Genomic DNA, 26,272 nt, shown 5'->3' with positions numbered 1-26,272 from the left:
CTGTCGTAAGTTATCAAGTTTTAAACCACATTTTTACGATACACTTGTGATACACTTGGTCCATTTTCCAGTGGAACCAGCTTCCAGTTTGTGTTCGGGAGGCAGACAAACTCTCCACATTTAAGAGTAGGCTAAAGACTTTCCTTTTTGATAAAGCTTATAGTTAGGGCTGGCTCAGGTTTGCCCTGGATCATCCCCTAACCCTAACCCTACCGGGGGACACCTCCCTGCTCTCTTCCTTCTCTTCCTCTCTCCTCCCCTCCCTCTCTTCTTCTCCCTCTCTATCTGTATGCATTTATGTAAATGTATGTTATGTTATGTTTGTATGTTATGATACCCCGGAGTTTCTGTGTCTCATGTGGCAGGTTGCCACTGATAAAGTTTACGTCAGGATCATGAATCGTGGTTGCGCCTGCTGCCCTAGTCCTGCTGGACACCGGGAAGCCTTTTTGACATTTTCCTGGATTCATCCAAACTTTCTCTTTTTCAACACAACATCATTTTCTGTCAAATGTTGTATTTGTACTATGTTGTTTATCCTGTACATACGACATCTATTGCACGTCTGTCCGTCCTGGGAGAGGGATCCTCCTCAGTTGCTCTCCCTGAGGTTTCTTCCATTTTTCCCCCTTTAATTGTAGGGTTTCTTTTAGGAAGTTTTTCCTTGTGCGATGCGAGGGTCTAAGGACAGAGGATGTCGTAACCTGTACAGTCTGTAAAGCACACTGAGACAAATGTATAATTTGTTATATTGGGCTATACAAATACATTTGATTTGATTTTTAACAAAATTTTAACCAGATGTCATCGGAGGTCTGGATCTTAAGTTAGCAGAAAAATAGCTGCGCAAACATTAGCCTTTAGCTCGTAGCCCCTACGAGTGTTCCCTCTGGGAACACTGATTTTTAATGTGAATCTGCTTTATTCAGTGTTTTAAAGTTTTGGAAGACGAAGATCTCTGATAATCCGGCTCCCAGTAAAAACCTCCTGAACGATGAAAAACTCTAAGCCCGTACTGACATTTCTGACAGACAGTGTAAGCTGACCTGCTATACGGTCCGGGATGTAGACTGGGCTTGGGCTGGACAGACGAGCGGGCAGCGTCATGCTCTGCAGGGCTGGAGTGCTGGGCTTGCTAGTGTCCTGACTTTGTCCTTTCTCTGTCTGTGTGTAGCTGTCCCTGCTGCCTGTCTTCAAGTGGCCTGCGGTCATTGGGGTGGAAGGAAACACTGGTGAGGGAGATGATGAGATTGACTCAGTCCTGAGAGACTCTGTCCGAAACTCAGAACCCAGCAGAACCCCTGGAGGAAAATGAAAAGAGAGCTGTTATTACTCAAGCACAGTAACACCGTAGCTGACTGACGTCCAGCCCCAGTTCTTACCATAGTACCGTTCAGCTGCTGTTCTTAAAAGTGTCACACGTAGTAAATATTGGTTCTTACCCAGGCTGCCTTTCCAGCTGGTGTCCTTGCGCTCTTCGGTGATGGGCAAGCTACTGAGGCCCAGGCTGTGAGAGAGCAGTCCTGAACCACCAGAGCCAGTGTTGGAAATGGACATCAGGGACTTGGAGGGCCTCATAGCAGATTGCGCATCAGACTTGATGGGCTCCTTCCTGGAGCGCTGGTGAAGCACCTTGATCATAGCATCTTTCTCTATGATCTGGGCATGAAGATTCTTTATCCTGGATTAGGAAAAACAAGAGGGAGGACCAGAATGGAGCAATAGTTACTGCACAAGGAGACCCTGAGAGCAACCGTGAGTACAACACTAGTTCAGTTCATTGGACTAAGGACTAAAAAACTACACATTGTAACCATTTATTTCTGGTCTTCCTTGTGTACACGCTGGCTTTTGGTCTCTACAGCTAATTTCCACAGTCATGACAACTGTGGGGGGGCGCAAACTTTTATGGCCACTTTGAGTGACAGGTAGGTGACGTCTATGGCAGGGGTTCTCAACGAGGGCGTTCATAGAACGTCGGGGGGCGATGGAAGCAATATTTTAGAGGGCCGTTTATAGAACTTCCATGCCGTGTTCAGGCAACTTTGTGTGTTTTCAGACTTTTATTTTTAATTTGCTGAGCAAGTGCTGCTTGAAAAAAAACAGCACCGTCCCCCTCAGCCGCCACTGCTCAAAAGCATGAATGTTCTTCAAGGATACACCATGAATACCATAAAACTAATCGGAATTAATGGTACAAAGCTCTGGTCGGGACTTGGACCAGCATTTCTGAGGCTGCTGCGTTTAACACCAATTAAAGTTTGAATGTCTGACCCGTTTCTGATTGGCTGCAGTCTATGACACTGATTAAAGTTTGAATCTCAAACTTTAATCAGGTTAACACTCTTGAATAAAATGGCTTTGTTTGCTCGCTGGGTACATTAGGGCAATTGAAGGTAAAAACAATATTTTAATTATTATTTAGAAATGTTATTATGTAACTTCAAGCTCAGAGAATTTGAGTTTTTCTAATAACATAATATAGGTTAAAATGAATATAATCAATATGTAATATAAATAATAAATACTAAGAATAATAATCATAATAATACAAACAGAATAATAATCAACATTACAATTCAGGGGAGACAATTAGCCTACATTTTATTTGATGGGGGGCTGGCCGAAAAACCACCAAAAGGTCACACAGGCAACTCAACTCCACTGACAATCCACTTCTTTGCCACGATCATCTTCTCTTTTGTTAATTTGTGTATCTTGGGTAGCATTTTTGATATATACTCCCGATATAAAACATATTTTTTATTAAAACATAGGATAAGAAAGATTAATGCTCCTCACCATCTGCTAAAATCAGAAAGACACCACAGTAACTGTAGACAGTACTGTGTTGTGTCCAAGTGATGATAGTCAAAATAATGTCACTCACTGGACGGCTTTTCCCTTTTGTCCATTTCAGAAGAGAAGAGAGAATACCTTGCGCTGTACTTTAATGAACTTCTCCTATATATTTAATCCAATATCAAATTTGGTCAGTACCATTGTAAGACCTTAATGATGAAAGTTATCAAAATTGTGACTTTTCACTGAATGGCCTTGCCGTGGTGTTGCGGCCTTTTTGAGCAATTCGCCTTAAAACAGGAAGTTGTTGTAACTTCAGCACCCTCCTATCTCCTCCAAATTTATTTTGATCAACAAGACATCTACGTGTCAATATTGACTCATACTCATAGCGTCACCTACCAGCAACAGGAAATCAGCCTTATGTTACAAACAACATCCGATTTACCTGAACATTACATTGTGTGGTGTAGACATGATATAGAGTAACATAATGTTTGTTAAGCGTAGTGGACACAGTAAGCAGTGCAAGAATCGCAAGTCTGTCATTTCCAGCACATCACACTCCATGCAAAAAATAATGTTCACTCGAGTGCTGATACAGAAACCAGCTCAGAGCGGGACTGTACAGCTGGCAAGTGGAGAGATAGAGAGGCATGTCTTCTGCCAGAAGAGCTGCTGACAGAGTACTCTGAGCAGCATGCATGGGAATAAATTACAATATAATAGATTTGTGTATATTTCTCACTTTCCCCCTGATGGTATCTCGCTGCTGCACGATCGTTCCGGGCACCTGTACCGTAACGGTACAGATTCATTTCTAATGTGTTTTTCAGACACACACACACACACACACACACACACACACACACACACACACACACTCTTATTAATATCACCGGTAACGTAATGGCACGGACAGGTGTGCTATTTTGTCTCTCTGGTCTTATGACCACCATCTCTTTAGATAATTTTAGTTTCTTGGGTAACATTTTTGACATACTACACTCCAGATATAACACATATTTTAATCAAAACAAAGGATAGGAAAGATCAATACTCCTCACCATGGGTCGCCTGGTTAAGTTATAAAATGGGGGAGCAAAATTGGAAAGATGCATAAAATCAGGAAGACATCACATTGACTGTAAAAAAGTGCTGTGTTGTGTAGAAGTGGTGTTAGTGAAAAGAAAGTCACTCTTGCCAGACTGCTTTTCCCTTCTGTCCATTTCAAAAGAGAAGAGTTAATAACCCTAATTAAAATAATACTTTAACACATGCTCTTTGTGTGGATTATGTGTTTGCCAAATTACAGGAAATGTTTCGACAGATTCAGAAAGAAGAGCCGAGAGCATGGGAATAAATTACAATGTAATAGATTTGTGTGTATTTCTGGCTTTCTCGCTGCTGCATGGCCGCTCAGGGCACTGACGTTACGGATAGACTTCTAACACGCATACACTTTTCCAGCTGTCCATTTAATAGCCCACTTAAGTGATATGTAGATAAATGTGAATTTGCCTTTGCACCAGTTGTCAGTTTAGGTCCTGTGTGTTGGATTTCACTAAAATACAGAACTTGTACTCAAGACATATTGAAGAACCTATAGCCACAACCTGAAAACAAAAACTCATTACTGGGATCATGTTTCCTTCGCAGGTAAAAGGAATATTTACGAGGCTGTTTTTTGACTTCATACATTTAATACTTACATGCCATGTCTCAGGAGAGTACTTTACCTGCTTTCCATATCTAGACAGCGCCGATTGGCCATGAGAATCTCCTCTTCTTCCTTCTGGATTCGAGCCTCCACCGATGTGTCATAGCTGCTGCTGGGAGAATGGCTTATCACTGTTGCAGCTGTATCCCTGAAACAAAGGACGGAGCCTCCTTTAGACGAAAACACACTTCAGAAGTAGCTAATCCACAGCACTTCACACTAAATTGCTGACCTGTTCTTAATGCTTACCCTGGGATAGGTGGGATTAGGCCATTTACAGTGCATGCAAAATATATTTAAAATATACAATAATGATCAAAAATAGAATAAACATAATAAAATATAAAAAGCTGGTGATGCTCATACAAACAATTTATTCCCTCTGAATGTTGAAACAAAAACTAAAGAGACAATTTGAAACTAACAGTGCCCACCACAGCAGAATGTTAAAGGGGTGATAATGGCCTAGTGGTACGTTTTCCAAGCAGTACACCATAAGGTTGTGAATTCAATACCAGAGCTGCCACCATTGTGCCCCTGAGCAAGGTACTTAACCCTGACTGTCCCTGTAGTTAGTTCACTGTAAGTCGCTAAGAGTGTCTGCTAAATTACCTGTAATGTAATGAAAAATAAATGAGTGTAGCTGCAGTTCTTTGAATGACCAGGCAGGTGGATACTTCAATGTAAATTTGTAGGAAAACACACACCTTAATTGCTAGTTCCACTTCTACTTTTCCAATAAGACAGAAAATTAGTTTGACAGGTGTCTCAGCTGAGTTGGTTGCTGCAAATGTTGAATAAAGTTGCAATTCAACATCAGCTTATGAATTATTATTGTCATTATCTTGATGTAAACCAAAAAATGCCCAACAGGAATTGTATTATCAAAACAACCAGAAGTTATTTGTTGCAGCTGGTGATTTTAATAAAACAAATCTCAGATTTGTTTTGCCTAAATTCCACCAGAATGTCCACATCCCCACAAGGGGAAACAATATCCTGGACCATGTTTAAACAAACATTCTTGCCAGCTACAAAGCCCTCCCCGCCTTCTCTTTGGACAGTCAGATCAAGTTTCCCTGCTTCTCCTGCCAACTTATTCCCAGCTGATTAAAAGGGTCAACGCATCAGTAAGAAACAGTTAAAGAGTGGACAGCAGCTCTACAGAACGTTTTTGAGTGCACATGCTGGCACATGAGATGCCGCAACCCAGGAGAACCACATCAATCTTGAGGAATATACAGTTAGGTCCATAAATATTTGGACATTGACACAATTTTCATCATTTTGGCTCTGTACACCACCACAATGGATTTGAAATTAAACAATCAATATGTACTTTAAGTGCAGACTTTCAGCTTTAATTTGAGGGAATTTACATTCAAATCGGATGAATGGTGGCGGAATTACAACACATTGTATACGTGGTATCCCCTTTTTATGGGACCAAAAGTAATTGGACAAAGTAACATAATCATAAATCCAATTGTCACTTTTAATATTTGGTTGCAAATCCTTTGCAGTCAATAACAGCCTGAAGTCTGGAACCCATAGACATCACCAGACGCTGGGTTTGGTCATTGGTGATGCTCTGCCAGGCCTTTACTGCAGCTGTCCTCACTTCCTGCTTGTTCTTTGGGCAGTTTCCCTTCAGTTGTGTCTTCAGCAAGTGAAATGCATGCTCAATTGGATTCAGGTCAGGTGATTGACTTGGCCATTGCAGAACATTCCACTTCTTTGCCTTAAAAAACTCTATGGTTGCTTTCGCAGTGTGCTTTGGGTCATTGTCCATCTGCAGTGTGAAGCGCCGTCAATGAGTTCTGAAGCATTTGGCTGAATATGAGCAGATAATATTGCCCGAAACACTTCAGAGTTCATCCTGCTGCTTTTGTCACCAGTCACATCATCAATAAATACAAGGGAACCAGTTCCATTGGCAGCCATACATGCCCATGCCATGGTGGTGTGCTTTGGATCATGAGCAGTTCCTTCCCTTCTCCATACTCTTCTCTTCCCACCATTCTGGTACAAGTTGATATGTGTCTCATCTGTCCATAGGATGTTGTTCCAGAACTTTACAGGCTTTTTTAGATGCGTTTTAGCAAACTCTAATCTGGTCTTCCTGTTTTTGAAGCTCACCAATGGTTTAACATCGTGTGGTGAACCCTCTGTATTTACTATGGCGAAGTCTTCTCTTGATTGTTGACTTTGACACAGATACACCTACCTCCTGGAGAGTGTTCTTGATCTGGCCAACTGTTGTGAAGGGGTTTTTCTTCACCAGGAGAATAATTCTTCTGTCATCCACCACAGTTATCTTCCATGGTCTTCAAGATCTTTTGGTGTTGCTGAGCTCACCAGTGCGTTCTTTCTTTTTAAGAATGTACCAAACAGTTGATTTGGCCACATCTAATGTTTTTGCTATTTCTCTGATGGGTTTGTTTTGATGTTTCAGCTTAATGATGGCTTGCTTCACTGATAGTGACAGCTCTTTAGACTTCATATTGAGAGTTGACCTCAACACATTCCAAATGCAAATACCACACTTGAAATTAACTCTAGACCTTTTATCTGCTCCTTATACATGAACTAATGAGGAAATAACACACACCTGGCCATGGAACAGCTGAGCAGCCAATTGTCCAATTACTTTTGGTCCCTTAAAAAGGGGATACCATGTATAAGATGTGTTGTAATTCCTCCACAATTCACCTGATTTGGATGTAAATACCCTCAAATTAAAGCTGAAAGTCTGCACTTAAAGCACATATTGATTGTTCAATTTCAAGTCCATTGTGGTCGTCTATTATATATATATATAAAATTATGAAAATTGTGTCAATGTCCAAATATTTATGGACCTAACTGTACATCAACGGAGACTTAATATCCTCCTGTGTTTACGGTAAGTGCGTCATTTCCGGTTGTTAATGTTTCTGTGTTGCTGGTAGCATACTTCGGCAGCTCCAGCTTGACCCAGTTAATGTTGTTATATTCTTGATCACATCGGCTAATTACCTGTCATCTATCTAAACCTATACTTGTACTTCCTAAGCACTTACAACTCTCTCCTTATCCTCCTTCTCTTAGCGACTCTCGCTAAATCCTCAATTCTTTACGCTCCTTTCGGCTCTGTTAACGTTAGCTGCTGCAGCTCGGCAGCTAGCGATGGCATCTTCCTCTTCCTGTTATGCTCTCTCCTGCTCGGTGTGTTTCATGTTTAGCTATTGCTCTGCCTCCTTTAGTGATAATGGTATGTGTATTAAATGTAGTTTATACGCAGGGTTGGAGGCGAGTTTTTGAGGGATAGATGAGCGGCTCCGCACCATGGTTAGTCAGCGGTTAGCAACTGTAGCTGTTAGCAAGCCCCCTATAGCCGGTGTGGGCCGACCAGTGGTATCTCCTGTTAGCTGTCCCCCGGCGGGGCCCGAGCAGCCGGGAGACTGGGTGACTGTCCGAAAGAAGTGTTATCAGAAGCCACCAACCGCTTGCTGTTTCTAACAGGTTCTCCCCACTCAGTGACACACCAGCTGAGAAGCCAACTCTGGTTATCAGTAGCTCAATTTTGAGATATGTTCATTTTGAGACACCAGCGACGACAGTCATGTGCATTCCTGGGGCCAGAGCGGGCAACATGGAAGCACATTTGAAACTGCTGGCTAAGGCTAAACGTAAATACAGTAAGATTGTTATTCACGTCGGCGGTAATGACACGCGATTGCGTCAATCGGAGTGTACTAAAGTTAATGGGGAGTCGGTGTGTACATTTGCCAAAACAATGTCAGACTCCGTAGTTTTCTCTGGTCCTCTGCCAAATCTTTTGAATGATGACATGTTTAGCCGCATGTCATCATTCCGTCGCTGGCTCTCATGGTGGTGTCCAGATAATGATGTGGGCTTCGTAGACAATTGGCAGACTTTCGGGGGAAGACCTGGTCTGATTAGGAGTGACAGCATCCATCCTACTTTGGATGGAGCAGATCTCATATCCAATAATATTGCAAAGTTTATTAGTGGACCTAATCCATGACAACCCAGAGTTGAGACCAGGAGACAGAGTTGCAGTCTTATACACAGAGAAGTGCTTCTTTCCGGGCAGTCACCCACTCAAATCCCCACAGTGACTGTGTCTGCCCCACAACCACTGAAATAAATCAAATCTATGGTTAACAGAAGAGGAGTTATACATGAAAACCTAATTAAAATAAACACCACCGCTGCAAAAGTGCAACTAAATTGAAAAATTAATTGTGGACTCTTAAACATCAGATCTTTATCAACGAAAGCTGGATTGGTAAATGATTTAATATCAGATAATAAGATTGATTTATTTTGTCTCACTGAAACCTGGCTGAGACATGAAGAATATGTCAGTCTAAATGGATCCACTCCACCTGGTCATATTAATACTCACATTCCTCGAGGTACTGTCCGAGGAGGTGGAGTTGTGGCAATATTTGACTCAAACCTCTTGATCAATCCCTAAACCTAAACTAAACTATAACTCTTTTGAAAGCCTTGTTCTTACGCTCTCAAACCCAACATGGAAAACAATAAAGCCAGTTTTATTTGTTACTGTGTACCGCCCTCCTAGTCCGTATTCTGAATTTCTATCTGAATTCTCAGAAATGTTATCAAGTTTAGTCCTTAAAACAGATAAAAATCCTATTTAAAAATAGAATCCAGGATGATGTAAAAAAAAAAAAGCTTCCCGTCCAAAAACAAATATATATATGTAAATATATATTTGTTTTGGAGGGGATGATGCCCTGGATGCTGAGTTAGTAACATGCATTTAAGGGACATGAATGCATACAGATAGAGAGGGAGAGGAGGAGAGAGTGATGGGGAAAGAAGGAGGAAAGAGTAGACGGTGTCCCCCGGCAGTCTAACCCTAATCGGCATAACATGGGGCTGGTCCAAGGCAAGCCTGAGCCTGCCCTAACTATAAGCTTTATCAAAGAGGAAAGTCTTTAGCCTGTTTTTAAATGTGGAGAGGGTGTCTGCCTCCTGAACACAAACTGGGAGCTGGTTCCACAGGAGAGGAGCTTGATAGCTGAAGGCTCTGGCTCCCATTTTACTTTTAGAGACTCTAGGAACCACAAATAACCCTGCATTCTGGGAGCGCAATGCTCTAGTTGGTTTATAAGGTACTATGACAGGGGTCGGGAACCTATGGCTCTTTCGATAACACAATATGGCTCGCAGACAATTTTTAACTGACATTTTTTTTTTTAAGTAATAAATAATTATATTGTGTAATTTTAAAGTAAAACATTTAGCGGCGGATTTGTTTTTAGTTCTCTCCTTTCCTCTGCTCTGTCTCTGACTGTAGGTTAAGGTGTGTTCACACGTGTGTGCGTAGGGGGCGGAGCCCCGCCCTTCGCGAAACCGAGCAGAAGAGAAACTGCACAAAGCAAGCAGTAGACCGGGGGTGTCAAACTCAATCACAGAGAGGGCCAACATTAAAAACTGGGACTACGTCGAAGGCCAAACATGGTCCACATTTATTGAACAGGATAAAACATATTGGATAAAGTGCAAAAACATATGGAACATATTTAAGTCAACTGCAAACGGATTGCTGAGCAGTTCAATTTAAATTTCTGAGCTACAAAGTCGGCAAATGCGCTCAGTTTATCAGCAGAATGCTGTCGGGAACACAGCAGTGGAGATGGTTTGTCAGTGTTTGGAAACACGCAGTCACCAAAGTGTCCTTGCTGCATCCAAGTCTCCCACAGGAAGCTCGGCTTGGAAAGCTCTCACTGCATCATACATGTCCGTGATCACACGGCCCTGAAGCTGCAGGTTTAACAGTGAGATGCTTCGTTATGTCGCACAAACAGGCCAGCTCACATCGTCACTTTCGTCCCAGAGATCTGTGGTGTCTTTCATTTCATTCACACATTTAGATACTTCCTCGAATATGTATTTTCCCGTGGTTGTGCCATGCATTAATTTAATTACCAAAACCAGCGTGCCGTATATAATTGCCTTGAGTTTGACACCCGTGCAGTAAACACTGAAACGTGCACATAAATGTGATAAATAACGTAAGCGTTTAGTTTATTTAATAAAAGAGCATCTGTTCAATGAAACACTGATACCGCTATTAGTACTCAGAGACGTGTTATTCTTTAAAAAATGCACGCATACAGTTACATTCACATTTATTAAATATATGGCTCTCAAGGAAATACATAAAAAAATATTTGGCTTTTATGGCTCTCCCAGCCAAAAAGGTTCTCGACCCCTGTACTATGAGATCTTTAAGATAAGCTGGTGCCTGACCATTAATTGCTTAGTAGGTCAGGAGAAGGATTTAAAATTATATTCTATATTTCACCGGGAGCCAATGCAGAGCAGCTAATAAATGAGTAATATGATCATGTTTCCTAGTTCTTATCAATACACGTGCCGCAGCATTTTGGATCTTTGGTCTTAATTAATGGACGTTTTGGGACAACCTGATAATAATGAGTAACAAATGCCTGGACTAGTTTTTATGCATCATTTTGAGACAGAATGTGCATTATTTTTGCAATGTTACGTAAATGCAAAAAGGCATTCCTTGAAATTTGTTTTAGGACAAGTTAAAGGAGAGTTAAAGGACAAATCCTGATCAAACATAACGCCGAGATTCCTTACGGTGGTGCTGGAGGCCAAATTAATGCCATCCAGAGTTTCTGTCATTAGATAATGCGTTTCAGAGGCGTTTTGGGCCAAGTATAATAACTTCAGTTTTGTCTGTGTTTAACATCAAGAAGTTGCTAGAAATCCAAGTTTTTATGTCCTTAAGGCATGATTGAAGTTTAGCTAATTGATTGGTTTCATCTGGCATGATTGAGACATAATTGGGTTTCATCCGCATAACAATTAAAGTTTATGGAGTGGTTCCTTATAATATTGCCCAAAGGAAGCATATATAAGGTGAATAGTCCAAGTACAGAACCTTGCCGGACTCCATGACTGACTTTAGCTGGCATGGAGGATTCACCGTTAACACGTACAAACTGAGATTGCTCAGATAAATCGGATTTAAACCAGCTAAGTGCGGTTCCTTTTATGCCAATATAATATTCCAGTCTCTGTAATATAATGCTGCTTTCTCAAGGATCTTAGAGAGAAAGGGAAGGTTAGATATCAGCCAATAGTTGGCTAAGACCTCTGGATCAAGACTGGGCTTTTTAAGAAGAGGTTTTATTACACCTACTTTAAAGGATTGTGGTACATAGCCATATAATCTAGATAAAAGCCAAGTTGATCATATTTAATCAATAGTACCTCCGATACGTTAAGGCTGTACTCCAGTCGATTTGAACACGGTTTTGTCTTGTTTACAATGTAGAATTATCAGGGAAAAAAGATTAGGTCATTGTGAGTTTACTAAATAAATAATCAAAAAAAGTCAAGTGATCTAGTGGTCTAGTGCAGTGATTCCCAAATGGTGTGCCGCGAAGCAGAGGAGAGAATGTAAATACGCAAAGCAACTGAAACGTGCAAATAAATTAGATAAATGACATAAGCGTTTAGTTTATTTAATAAAAGAGCTCTTGTTCAATAAGAAAAGTGAGTTGTGAATCTATATATATATATAAAAACATCTTGAAGTTTAGGGGTGGGAGGGGTGGGGGGGCGCAGCGCAGGGAAACACTGTACTTTATCGGTACTTTTTCCAACACACTTATTTCACAATATAGAAATAATAGGTCTTATATGCTTTGGCCTAAATATAAATAAAACAATCATTAAAAAAGAAATCTGTCAAAGCGAACCCCGTTATAGCCATTTGCGCAGGGTGGGAAATATTAGAGTGTGACACATCAAAGGCTCTCTGCTAGTGTGAAGGAGAATAGCTACGTTACAAGGACTACATAAATAAATATTCACAGAGTGATAACAGTGATACTATGTGTTAGAGAGGGTATTTTGCCCGGATATGAACACAGGTGTGCCTTGAGATTTTGGCTTGGTCTTTGGTGTGCCTTGGCCACAGAAAGTTTGGGAACCACTGGTCTAGTGGTACGGCTTCCAAGCAGAATACCAGAAGGTTGTGAGTTCAATACCAGGGCTGCCACCATTGTGCCCTTGAGCAATTGCCTTCACCGTGAGTTATGTAAACAACCAAAAACTACATTTCAGGATCTGGTGGCTTTTTGCAGGCGAGTTAAATCAAACTGTTGTTGTGTATACCCTTCTGCCATCTAGTGGCTTTTTGTTTTGTGTAGCCTGCAGTTTATTCCTAATTGACTGGTGAAATAGGTTATGAGGGTCCAGGCACTGACAAGGTGAGGGTCGAAGGACCCTATTGAAACTTTAGGAATTATTATTATTATTATTATTAGTATTAGTATTATTATTATAATACTAATAATAATAATTAGCTTTATTTGTATAGCACCTTTCATATAAGAATTGCAGCCCAAAGTGCTTCACAGAAAAAACATAACAATTAGTACAAGATTAGACAGAATAAGAGCATTTACAGTATAATAATCACAGTGTTGATGTAAATGAGTCTGAAGTACCATTATAAAAATAGCAGAATTAAAATAGAATGAAATAACAGATAAAATAGCAGGTAAAATAGCAGAATAAAAATAGTATAAAATAGCAGAATTGAAATAGCCAGAATTAAAATAGTCTAAAATAGCAGAATTAAAATAGTATAAAATAACATTGGCACACCATTCTTGTAAATGTTTTAAACTATCAGGGCCATATTTTGAAAGTATGAGATCAACAATGGGCCCCTGTGACCCTTCAACTGGTTTACTCCCTTTGCTACCCATTAGTCTTTGATTTACGTTTACAGTGTCAACCTCTTTATTGACCTTTTAACGTATAAAACACAGACGTCTCCGTGAGTCCAGATTCTTTTGGCAAAATCTTGGTTAAAGTCCGCTTCATAAACAAACCCCTGTTCGTTAAGTTTTATGAAACCTGTCGTTTAAAGCCAAAAAACGAAAAAGTTTATCAGAAAAACTTCCTCTTTTTCCCGTGGTAAAACAGTCTATTTGATCTCAAGTTTTTCAAAAATACACACTCTGAAAATGTATCCTAGTTACAATGTTAAACCAGTAATAATTCACAATTAAAAGGCTAAGATAAAAAGATATGAAATATCACCATTGAAAGGCTAAAGTAAAAAGATATGTTTTTAGCTTACTTTTGAAGATATTGAGCGAGTTTGCCTTCCTAATGTCTGCAAGTAAAGTGTTCCATAGCTTTGGTGCATAATTGCAAAAGGCTGCATCCCCAATTTTCTTTTGGATGTTTCTGGGAACATTTAATAAACCAGTAGTGGATGATCGTAATGTTCTAGTTGATTAGAGAGTTGGCAGTGTAACTTGGTGCGGTTCTGTTCCATTTGTATACAAGAAGGAGGACCTTAAATTAGAATAGAAGAATTATGTTTTTGTCACCTTGTTTATGTGGGATTTAAAGCTTAGATCTGAGTCTATGATAACACCAAGACTTGTGACTTCAGGTCAAAGGAGTAAGTTTCCCTATGTTATTCCGCATCATCTCTCTTTTTGTTACAGGACCTACTAGTAGGATTTCAGTTTTGTTCTCATTTCATTTTAAGAAATTATTGCTCATCTATTTATTTATTGCTGACATACAGGTGGTGATGGAGTTAACAGCTGTAGCATCATTTGGTTCAGCAGAGATGTACAGTTGTGTGTCATCCGCGTAGCTATGGAAGAACACATTGTGTTCTCTAATGATGTCCCCCAGTGGTAGCATGTATAGAGAGAACAGTAATGGACCGAGGCAGCTCCCTTGTGGAACTCCAAAGTGGGCATCATGCTTCTCTGACACATGATCTCCAAGCCTGAACAAATATTTTTTCCCGTTGATATATGTTCTGAATCAGATACACAGTCAGAAAGACCAACCAATTTTTCTAGATGATTAATTAGGATGTCATGGTCGATCGTGTCAAATGCTGCACTTAGGTCTAGCAGGATAAGAATTGAGACCTTGTTTGTGTCAGTTTAATCTGAGGTCACTAATTATTTTATATAAATATTTCCGTTTTCAAAGTAAAAGCCCCCACTAGTCACGTAGTCGTATGAAATTTGGTAGGTAATTGTATCATGTGGAGACCTCTAGGACAGAGGTTCTTAACCTTTTTTGGGTCAGCACCCCCTATCCATTATCCAGGAGCTCCCCCCATCAAATAAAATGTAGGCTAATTGTATTTTAATGTTGATTATTATTCTGTTTGCATTATTATTATTATTATTATTATTATTATTATGATTATTATTATTTTTAGTATTTATTATTTATATTACATTTTTATTATATTCATTTTTTATTCAAATTCTTATATTATTGTTCTTATTATTATGCTGCTATATTGAAGTTGAAGTTACATAATAACATTTCTAAATAATAATAAATATTATTAAAATAATTTGTTGTTTTTACCTTCAATTGCCCTAATACACCATGTACCCAGGGAGAAAAAAAAGCTATGTAAATTGAAATTTTATTCAGGAATGTTAAACAAATGCAACGTTAAGAAGTCTGAGATTCAAACTTTAATCTGTGTCATAGACTGCAGCCAATCAGAAACGGCTAAGACATTCAAACTTTAATTGGTGTTAAACACAGCAGCCTATCAGAAATGCGAAACAATTTCCAACGATACACGAGCAGCCAACAATGGAACAAGTCTGAGGTGCTGCACCCCCCAATATATAGCGCCAAATCACAACTCACTTTTCACATTGAACAGGTGCTTTTTTATTAAATACACTAAAATGTTATTTATATAATTTATGTGCACATTTCCGTGTCTACTGCATTCACATTCTCTCCTCTGCTCTCGCGAAGGGCGCTCCCAACACACACACATGTGCATACAGTCAGAGACAGAGCGGAGGAAAGGAGAGGAGAGAACTACAACGTGCAAAAAAGTAAAAAATCCAAAACATTAATTATAAATGGAGCGACGTCGACTCCAACATTCGGAAACTCAGGCGACAATATCCACGTTGTTTAAACGCACACAGCCTGAATCCAGCACCAGTGATGCAGATGTTAGCTCTGCTACTTCAAGCAGCTCGTCTGCTGCTGGTCCAAGTGCCGACCAGAGCGTAAGCGTAAGTTTGTTACCATTAATTCCGATTAGTTTTAACAATTAGAAAAACATTTCTAATTCTTGTTATAAAATAAAATGTGTGAACACTTATATGAATATGACTCTTAACTGTTTGTTCAGGTCCAAAGGGTCCAGCCCTTACAACATCTTCATGCCCATATTGACCCAGTCATAGCGCCACCTTACTGGTAAAAGGAAGTTTCTGTAAATTGATAGTGTCGTACTTTAACTACTTCCACCTACAGATTCAATCCAGTTTTCATGGCATGACCATGGCAGTGCAGGCATATTGGCTGTGGCAACTCTGCCAAAAAACACAATTATGCTGTTACTCCAATGTTCTTGGTACAATTTGAATGAAATGTCCCATGTTCAATCAGGATCTAGGCCTGAGGAAATTTATATGCCAGTTTTATGGAACGACCCTACCGTGGCGTGGTGGCCATAAAACACAACAATGTTGCAACTCCAACATACATGGTTCAATCTGAACCAAATTTCACTTTCATGATAAGGGTCCAGGCCTTATCATATCTATAGGCCAAAGGTGTGGGTTTTCCCCGCCCCCCCACACTGTAGCTTCGCTCCCTTTCATCAACTCATGGACCGTTTGTCATAGACTCGGGTTGGAGGCGTCACTGTACTCAGCAGAGCAAGAATCTTGCAAGTACATTAGCTTCAAATAGGTGAAATAATTTTAAGTGCAGTACACTAGCTTCAAATAAGCTAACTAATTTAAGTGCCACATACAGAAATGTATGCTGTCGACAACCATTTTGGAGCCAGTATAGCAAACAGGCAGGTTTTATTTGAGCGGTATCTGGGTCCCACTCGCAGTGAGGGAATAGCGAACCGGCAGATTCAGAGCGAAGTGAGCGAGCAGGGGTGTATAATTTGACCATGGTCTGAAAGTAGCAAAGGGCCTGATCCATTCTCCGCACGGTAGGCCAGCACTAGTGTTTTGAAGCAGATTTGAGCAACCACTGGTAACCAGTGAAGGGAGCAGAGGAGCAGTTGGGTAGGTTAAAGACCAGTCGAGCTGCTGCATTGAGCCGTAGAGGTCAGATGGCACATGTAGGCAGTCCAGCCAGGAGGGAGTTGCAGTAGTCAAGGCGCTAGATGACAAAAGCCTGCACCACAACATGTGTTGTCTTCTGGGTCAGTAGGGGAAGTATACTCCTGATGTTGTACAGAGTGTATCTGCAGGAGCGGGCTGTTACAGCGATGCTGGCACTGCAGGACAGATGGTCGTCCAGTGTCACACCCAGATTCCTTGCAGTCCGAGTCGGGGAAACAACCGAGGTGCCGATGTTGAGAGTAAGGTGTTGAATGGGAGAGCCTGCCCCGGATGGTAAAGCAGTTTAGTCTTGTCGAGGTTGAGTTTCAAGTGGTGTGCGGACATCCACCTGGGTTTTGGACCTGGGAAAAGACAGAATCAGTTGAGTGTCATCTGCATAGCTGTGGTAGGAGAAGCCATGAGAGTGAATGACAGAACCATGTGAATAGGTGTAAAGAGAAAAGAGGAGGAGACCTAGGAACCCCAATGGTGAGTTGGCAGGGGTCCGACAGAGACCCTCTCCAAGTTACCCTGTAGGTGCGGTCCTTTAGGTAGGATTTGAGCAGGGAGAGAGCAGAGACTGAGACTCCCAGTTATTGGAGGGTGTAAAGTTGGATCTGGTGGTTCACTGTGTTCACTGTGCAGCAGAAAGGTCCAGAAGGATGACAACAGAAAAGAGGGAGGCTGCTATAGCTCTTAGTTGAGTGGCCTGCCTTGAAACCTGATTGGTGGGGATCAAGAAGGTTGTTCTGGTGAAGCAAAGACGAGAGAGTTGAAGATGGTCAGGAGCAATAGACTGGATAAGGTGAGAGGGGATAGGGTCCAGAGGGCAGGTGGTAGGGTGGGCAGAGGTAACCAGTAAGAACCTCATTTGGAGAGAGGGAGGAGAAATAAGTTAGAGTGGAGGGAAGTGATGTGGATGGTGAACAGTTGATGTCAGTCGGTAAGTTGGAAAATGAAGAGTGTATGTTTTCTATTCTTTTTACAAAGTAATTGACAAAGTGACATGGTAGAAGGGAAAAAGGAGATGGGGAACTGGGGGGGATCGAGGAGGGTGGAGAAGATAGAGAAGAGTTTTTAGGGGTTGGAGAATCAGGATTGAATTTTAGATTGGAAGAAAACATTTTTTGCTTCTGAAATAGAGGAAGAGAAAGAGGAGAGAAGAGTTTAAAAGGCAAGGAGGTCGTCAGGGTGTTTTGATTTCAACCATTTTCTATCAGCTGCTTGTAGGATGGTTCTGTCAGCACTGAGTCATCCAACCAGGGAGCTGGAAGGGACTAGCGAACCTGCCATAAAGTGAGAGGACAGAGAGAGTACAGAGAGGAGGACAGAGTAGAGAGAAGAGTGTCTGTGGCAGAGTTGGCAAGCATAAGTGAGTCAGATGAAGGGAGGGCTGAGAGGACAGATGAGGCAAGAGAGGATTACGGTGGACAGGTACAGTGTTAGGCTTTTTAAACTGGGAGAGGGGGAGAGAGTAGGATATGAAAAAGTGATCAGAGATGTGAAGCGGGGTTACAGAGTGGTTTGTAGGTGGGGACGGACACAGGGAAAGAACAACGGAGGATAGAAAAGATAATAAGTCTGTTGACTTCTCTGACTGGATGTTGAAGTCACAGAGAAGTACAAGCTGTAGACCATTTTCAGATAGGAGAACGTCGTTTAATGTGACCGGCTGTGTTACAGTGACTGCATTAAATTCCAAAGACAAAAGGAGTGAAGTCTGGCAATGGGTAGAGAGAAAAACTCCATTGGGGGGAGATCAGTAGACCAGTGGGTCTGGGAGAGTGGGTGACGGAGTAGGCTGTGGAGAGAGTAGCAAGGGTGGAAGTGATATCAGGTGTGATCCAAGTCTCAGTGAGAAAGGCGAGGAAGTCAAGGGATTTTTGGGAGGCGTAGCCAGAGATGAATTCAATCTTGTAGCTGACTGGCAGTTTCACAGGCCTCCTGTGACGAGGTGTTGGGTATGTGAGGTGTGGGTGGGATATACAAATGCAGACTGAAATGCAGGCCCTGACTGATGGCTAGCAATTAAAACTTACTCAACAGCTATCAAGACTAGCAGTAGACAAAATACAGTTCAACAGAAAAACCTATTATCAAAAAATACCTATTGTGGGAGGTATCATTGCACTCAGCAGATAATTCCTCTTTCATTAGCGACGGTTTCCCCGCCCCCTACACTTACGCCCCCTTCCATAACTCATGCACCATTTGTTGCAGACATTTGTAGAAGGCATTATTCCACTCAGCTGAGTGTTCCTGTGTATTTGTGGCCGCAATCCGCGAGTTACCCTGCCGTGCGTGGAAGTATAAAGGCCCGTTTATTGCACTCATGGTCATAGTGCCACCTACTGGCAACAGCAGGTTACAGCTTGTGTACTTTTACAACCTACTCCTCACAGATTAAGCAGATCCATCTGAAATTTGGTCAGAAAAACCTTAAAGGCCCTGTCACACATATCCGTATGACAGAAACTTATGCCGGCGCATACGAATATTTGTCAGAGTCCAAATACGTCCAACTTTTCATCGGATCGGAAAAGTGAACATATACAGATACGCATGTCTAACCTATTGATAGCGCATCACTTCCTAATACAAAATGTATCAGACGAATGCCCAATGGATGCATAAGATATACAAAAATATGGTGTATACAAAATATCGGCAACATGCTGGTTTACGTAGATATAAGGTAAGGTATAAGTAGTATTCGTTAACAGCTCACTGCGTTACGCTGGGGTGCGTTGTTAAACGCAGATGTTTTCAGCATGTTCAAAATTACCGGACATAACCGACGTGTGCTTCATAAGATATGCAGACGTTACGTTAGATATACGTGAATACGGAATAGGTAGTTGAATATTTACCTACGTAAATACAGTACGTGAATACTTACCTACGTAAATATAGTACGTAAATACCTACGTGAATACCTACGCAACTACGTTAGAGGAACGTTAGATATAGGCTACGTCGGCTGACGGTGAATCCTACAGCCAATTTATTGATAACGAGTGGATACCCTATTCCTACCCTATGTTAACATTATGCCTGACGACGGAGTCATTTATTAAACGTGTTTCTACAGTACAGCTCGCGTTCAGCATTTTAGCCGTTCTCCAGCATCAGCATGACGTGAACCAAATGGCACTTTTCCAGCTCCGTTGGTCAGGCGCTCTGATACGTTTTAAATAAGTAAGTGATACGCTATCAATGTTTGACATACGTATAATAATTTGTTATGTATGCGTCAGCTACAACACCGCTGTGGAAAAGTTGGACGTATTTGGACTCTAACACATTTTGAGCTAATTTTCATATATACCGGCATACGTTTCTGTCATACGGATATGTGTGACAGGGCCTTAAGAGGTGAATGACATAGCTAAGCTTGTAAGTTTTCCTTGAACGGCTTGGCTGTGACACTGCAGCGAATTTCGATGCTTCACAATGAGCAAACAAATTGTTGTAAGTTGACTCTACATCAGGGGTTCTCAACGGGGCGGTGTGCCCCCCAGGGGGCGCTGGAATGTCGCATTTTCCAGGAGAAATGGACGAACGATTATTTCTTTGTGGAAGTAAAAGGCCAGTGTGCCTAGTTTGTGTGGACGCGCTTGCGGTGATGAAAAAGACTCTCGAGTGCCCTTACAGCATGAAACATGCCAAACTGGACGAGCTGAAAGGACGAGTGCATTTGGATAAAGTTAACGCTCTTCGGCGGAGTTTGACCCAACAAGCAGCTCTCTCCAGAGCGCAACATTAAAAACATGGAAAGATAAAACAGATGGGTGAAAAAGTAGATTTTTCTGCACAGCATGAAAGAAAGGTTAAATGAATGGAAAGTGTCAGATAAAGCTTGTGCTTTAGATTTTTACTCGATTGCATGTGATGAGAGCACAGATGTGACAGACATCACACAGCTGTTCATTTTGTTTGCGGGGAGTTGACGATAACTTTTGCGTTACGGAAGAGCTGCTTGGTCTTACGAATCTAAAGGGCACAACATAATTCGAGCACGAGGAGTTTACCACAGAGAATTTCAAGCTTTCCTATCTGATGTCGATGCTGAATACGGGGACGCACTCTACAGTTCTGATGTGCGCTGGCTGAGTCGCAGCTCCATGCTGCAACGGTTTTATTCCCTAAGATCAGAAATCGATCTGTTTTTGAAAGAGAAGGACCGACCTCTTCATAAACTGAGTGACCCTCCATGTTTGGCAGACCTGGCATTTTTAGTTGATCTTACTGGTCATCTCAACACTGACCAAGAGCCTACTGCGCACATGAAAGCATTCTGTGTGATGCTCCGTCTCTTTGAGACACAACTACATCTCTGTGATGTCCTTTGTATCTCAAACACCAAACTTACTCCTGACCTGCAGGATCCTTCAGTCCAAAGCACAGCATAACTGCTCCCACTGAGTGCAACGCTGTTCCCATTATAGGAGTTAAAACATATATTACACAGTATTTATGTAAGGTACATTTTTCAATACATTTAGTCAATTAAAGTTGTTTCTAACTAACGTTAGTTGATTTGTTAACAATAACTGTGCCCAATAACTTATTTGTTTAACAAGCTTGAGATATCCCCCCCCCCATTTATACAGGGCTGTGAAGGGGATCACCATCCTGACTAAGAAGCAATCTGAAGCTCCTGTTTTGAGAATGAGCTGCAAACCCTTATTGTAACAAATTAAATGAAACCTCATTAATAGAAAGCTGTGATGGAAGCTGCCCCCCCCCCCCTTGAGCATATTCAATTATCAAGCATAATCTAGCTACATTTGATAGATTTTTTTTTAAGGCAATATACCTCACCTCGAGTGAGTGGCCCAGCCCTTCATATATTTTTCTGTATGTGGCCCTCAGTGAAAAAAGTTTGGACACCCCTGATGTACAGTATACAGTATGACAGTTGTGAGGACATACAACCAATAACCTGCTGATCTTTACAAATCAAGCTCCATATTCTAACAATGGCATAGTCGTTGGTGCTCAAGAAATATGTTTGAATTGAAAATAGTTATTGAATCATGAGCTTGAAAACAAAAACTTTAATCGAATTATTGATTTGGAAAATCATGACACCCTATGATGTGGTGATCGCAAAGAAAAGACAATCATTGCCCAAGCAGAAAGCCTGGATGAATGGAGAGGTAATGGCCCAGTCCAACAACGAAAAAATCTGCCTGACGTACAGCGTACAGTATTGCAAGAGCAAGACCGAAAGCGTCAAGGAGGCCAAGTGGAAGAATCAGGAGAGACTGGAGAGAGCACCAACAACACTAAAGATAGGCCATCAAGAATATCATTGCCATTATGTTTACATCCTAGCCAGGCTTGACTCTCACCATATAGAGCCAACCGATCCACAGAGGATGACCTCCACTCAGCACACACACACACACACACACTTTGAAAATAACAAAACATTAATCTGAATGTTGTTTCTTGATTTCAGCTCAGGATTCAATACAATCTCCCCATGAAACTAATTTAATTACTGGGCTTAAGTACTACACTCTGTTTGTGAGGAAGTCCAATATCCAGCGGCAGAGACCTTCTGCACTCGAATATCGCAGCTTCACCCTGTACACCCGAGACTCCACATGGAGAGAACTTTGTTGTGAAGTTTGCCGACAACACCACCATCATTGGCCATCATTCTTTCCTCAGGCTGTCAGACTCTTCAACTCATCCTCTGTACTCTGTACTGTAGTTTTTTCGTTCTTGTGTAGCATAAAGGGACTACAACATGCATTTCGTAATGTGTTGAAAATAAATAAATCTTGGACATATGAGAGGAGATGTGAATAACTGCCTTGCACATGTACCTCTGAGTGGCGACAGAGGCGGCAGCATCCAGGGCAAATTGCCTCATCACGCTCTCCTCCAAGTACTTTTGCTCCCATTTGGTCATGTCGGCCTCCAGAGCCAGAATCCGCTCTTCCTTCTCCCTCAGGTGCTCCATCAGGGCTGTGGCGTTGTACTCCGATGGGATCGCACCACTGCTTGGAGTGCCTCCCTGACGCTGGGAGGGACAAAGAGAAGCAGAATAGGAGCATAGGAAGAAGACTATTAAATTAAATATGTTGCTAGCTACCTTGCAAATGTAGTATATGGCAACATTTAAGAGATGATTCAGATAGGGAAGTCATTGGCAATTTTATTGGCAGACACGTTTTTGGATGGAGCTAAGGGGTGGGGAAGGAAGGGGGCTAGGGCATGGGAGGAGGTGGGAGGGAGGGGGAGTAGGGGATGGGAGGGAGAGGGTGGGACATTTATCTTGATGGGGCTATAGGTTTCCATTTGTTGGAGGCAGCTATTTCATTTACATTCTGTTTTGTCATTTTTATGTACACGGTTCTCTCCATTTTTAGATGTGGATGTTCTAGGGCTGACCTGACACTTTCGATGCTATACGCGGTGTCATGGCTAATGTAACTGGTACAGGGACTGGTGGTGGAAAGGCGGTCAGGATACTATCTCTGAACACTGGTGGGTTGAATGCTTCGGTGAAACGCACAAAGATTATTACACATCTTAAAAACTTGAATGCGGATATAATGTTTATACAGGAGACACATCTTTGTAACTGATCAGCGAAAGCTGAATAGGCCGTGGATTGGACAAATGTTTCATTCGCAATTTAACCTAAAGACAAGGGGTGCAGCCATTTTAATTATGAAAAAAGTAAATTTCACCCCTACTAATACAATGTTAGATCCAAATGGATGTTATGTCATCATTTCTGGCACACTATCAGAAGCCGGTCATTTTAGTATCAGTGTATGCTCCCAATTGGAATGATAATAATTTTGTGAAATCGCTATTCTCCACCATTCCGGATTTGAATTCCCATCTATTAATATTGGGAGGAGATATGAATTGTGTTATAGACTCAACACTAGACAGATCTAGTTCCAGACCAGTTGCGCCCTCTAAAACGGCACAGACTCTCTCTGCTTTTATGGACCACTATGGCTACGTCGACCTGTGGAGATTTTCACACCCCTCGGTTAGGCAATACTCTTTCTTTTCCCATGCACATCGTTCATACTCGCGCATAGATTATTTCATTGTCGATAAAACATTTATTTCGTTGATATTCTCCATTCAGTACTCACCGATAACTGTATCAGATCATTCAACTGTGATCTTGGACCTTCACTTTGATCATAAGCCTAAGGAATTTAGATTCTGGCGTCTTGACCCTCTTTTACTATCTGATGCAGGCTTTTGTGAGTGTATTTCGGAATCAATTGCATTCTTCTGTGAGACCAACCAAAATGAAGAGACTTTTGCGTCCCTACTCTGGGAAACCCTTAAAGCTTTTCTAAGCGGTAAGATCATCTCGCATACGTCTCATGTTAATACAATTCGTAGAGCACGCCAAAGAGAGCTGGAGGAGTCTATCATTAATCTAGACAACCAACTCTTATCCACTCAATCACCTGATACATCTAAAGAACGCATGGGGCTCCAAACAGAACTTGACCTTTTCCTAACAAGAGAGGCTGAACGACTCCTTCTACATTCACGAGGGTCCATATATGAACATGGAGATAAGGCTGGCCGTCTCCTGGCCCACCAATTAAAGGCTAGGGTGGCCTTGAATCAAATCACCCAGATTCGGGATGAGTTGGGCTTTCTCACTTCTGACCCGGGAGAGATTAATAACATCTTTAAATCGTACTACTCTACCCGTCTGAATCCCCTGATAGCGAAGATCAGCTACTTACATTTTTTGATAAACTAGATATGCCCAAGATTTCGACTAATGACCAACAGATACTAGATGCCCCCCTGCAGCTCGCTGAGATTAGCAATACAGTCCATGAAGAGTGGCAAATCACCGGGTCCTGACGGATACCCGGTAGAACTTTAAAAAAAATTCTCAAATCAACTGGCCCCATTACTATTAGATATATTTAATTTGTCGTACGACCTAGGCTCACTGCCGCCGACCCTTATGCAAGCCTCTATCTCTCTGATCTATAAGAAGGGCAAGGACCCGTTGAGCTGTGCATCATATTGCCCAATCTCGCTCCTGTCTGTAGATGTGAAAATACTCACGAAGATTTTTGCTCGTCGGTTGGAATCTATTATACCCTCCATTATTTCAGAATATCTGACGGGATTTTTAAGAGGGAGGCACTCCTTCACAAATGTCCGAAGACTTCTCAGCGTCATCCACAGTCCGCCTTCTCCTGCCAAACCGGAGGTTGTCATATATCTTGATGCTGAGAAGGCCTTCGACAGGGTTGAGTGGGCCTATCTGTTTTCTGTCCTTCGACATCTGGGCTTCGGTCCAGGCCTCATCTCTTGGGTTAGACTTCTGTACTCTTCTCCTCACTCCACTGTATGTACGAACCAGCACTTAAAATTCCAAATTCTTCCCTCGTCAGGGGTGTCCGCTTTCCCCACTACTATTCGCAATTGCTATCATGCCATTGTCAATTGCTCTAAAAGCAGAGAGAGGAATTAAGGGGATTCAGAGGGGGGATATCAAACATAGGGTCTCGTTACATGCTGACGACCTGCTTCTGTATGTGTGCGATCCTAAAGCTAGTAATCCACACATACTCTCACTTTTGATTAATTTTCAGGATACAAATTAAACATCTAAAAGAGTGAATGTTTCCCTATCAACCAATCGGCTACAGAGTTACCTCCGTTGTCGTTGCCTTTTAGAGTATCCAACTCAGGGTTTAGATACCTAGGCATTGTAATCACGCAGTATTTTAGTGCGTTACGAGAACAAAATCTTACTGTCCTGACGGCAACAGTCAAATCTGACCTACAAAGGTGGGGCCACCTGTCACTCTCTTTAGCAGGAAGAGTTCAGACAATAAAAATGAACTATCTATACATCTTCTAATGCCTACCTATTTTTTTGCCTAAATCTTTTTTCACTGCTATTGATAATATTATTTCCTCATTTATTTGGGCTGGTAAACATGCAAGAGCTAGTAGACCATTACTGCAGAGAGACAGGTCCCTAGGTGGTTTACCTTACTTTATGGGCTACTACTGGGCCACAAATACACACAAGATTATGCTCTGGTTCACTTGTCTCATGTCGATCCACGTCACTTCAAGCCCTCGCGTGTAGCACTCTGCCCCTTTCCCCCTCACAGTTCACATCTAACCCAGTTGTAATTAACACTCTCTGGCACAAGTTAGACGTCACTTTGGTTGGCTCACTCTTCCTCAAGCGACTCCTGTCTGTAATAACCATCTATTTTTACCAGCCACAATTGACCCCCGATTCTCTTACTTGGAGAGGGAAGGCCTCCGCTGCATAGGGGAGTTATACATTGATGGCCTGTTTGCCAGTTTTGACCAACTACGGGTTGCCTTTTATTTAAAAGGATGTGATTTTTTCAGATACTTTCAACTAAGGGATTTTATTAAGACCCACTCTCCACAATTCCCCCAAACCCTGCCTCCCAGTGGAGTGGATCTGGTACTTAAAGCAAGAACTTTATCTAGGTGCCATGTTTCTTATTTTTATGATCTTTTTTCTCTGGTTGATGAATCTGCCATTAATAAGATTAGAACTAATTGG

The 26,272-nt window shown here is 41.6% G+C and overlaps 1 protein-coding gene across 1 annotated transcript in view; it reads right to left on the bottom strand.

The window, feature by feature from the left end:
* Positions 1-26,272, bottom strand: part of amot (angiomotin) — a 46,570-nt gene that overhangs the window by 5,335 nt on the left and 14,963 nt on the right. The window contains exons 8-11 of the mRNA XM_029447694.1: positions 22,536-22,732; positions 4,542-4,670; positions 1,443-1,681; positions 1,047-1,301 (exon numbers count right to left, since the gene is read on the bottom strand). Coding sequence (XP_029303554.1) covers positions 1,047-1,301; positions 1,443-1,681; positions 4,542-4,670; positions 22,536-22,732 — 820 coding nt within the window. The remainder of the gene's footprint in view (positions 1-1,046; positions 1,302-1,442; positions 1,682-4,541; positions 4,671-22,535; positions 22,733-26,272) is intronic.

Source organism: Cottoperca gobio, chromosome 14 (genome assembly GCF_900634415.1).
Source record: "Cottoperca gobio chromosome 14, fCotGob3.1, whole genome shotgun sequence".
Lineage (NCBI taxonomy): Eukaryota > Metazoa > Chordata > Actinopteri > Perciformes > Bovichtidae > Cottoperca > Cottoperca gobio.
Note: the sequence above shows the minus strand (reverse complement) of the source record. Positions and strands in the feature narration are given on the sequence as shown.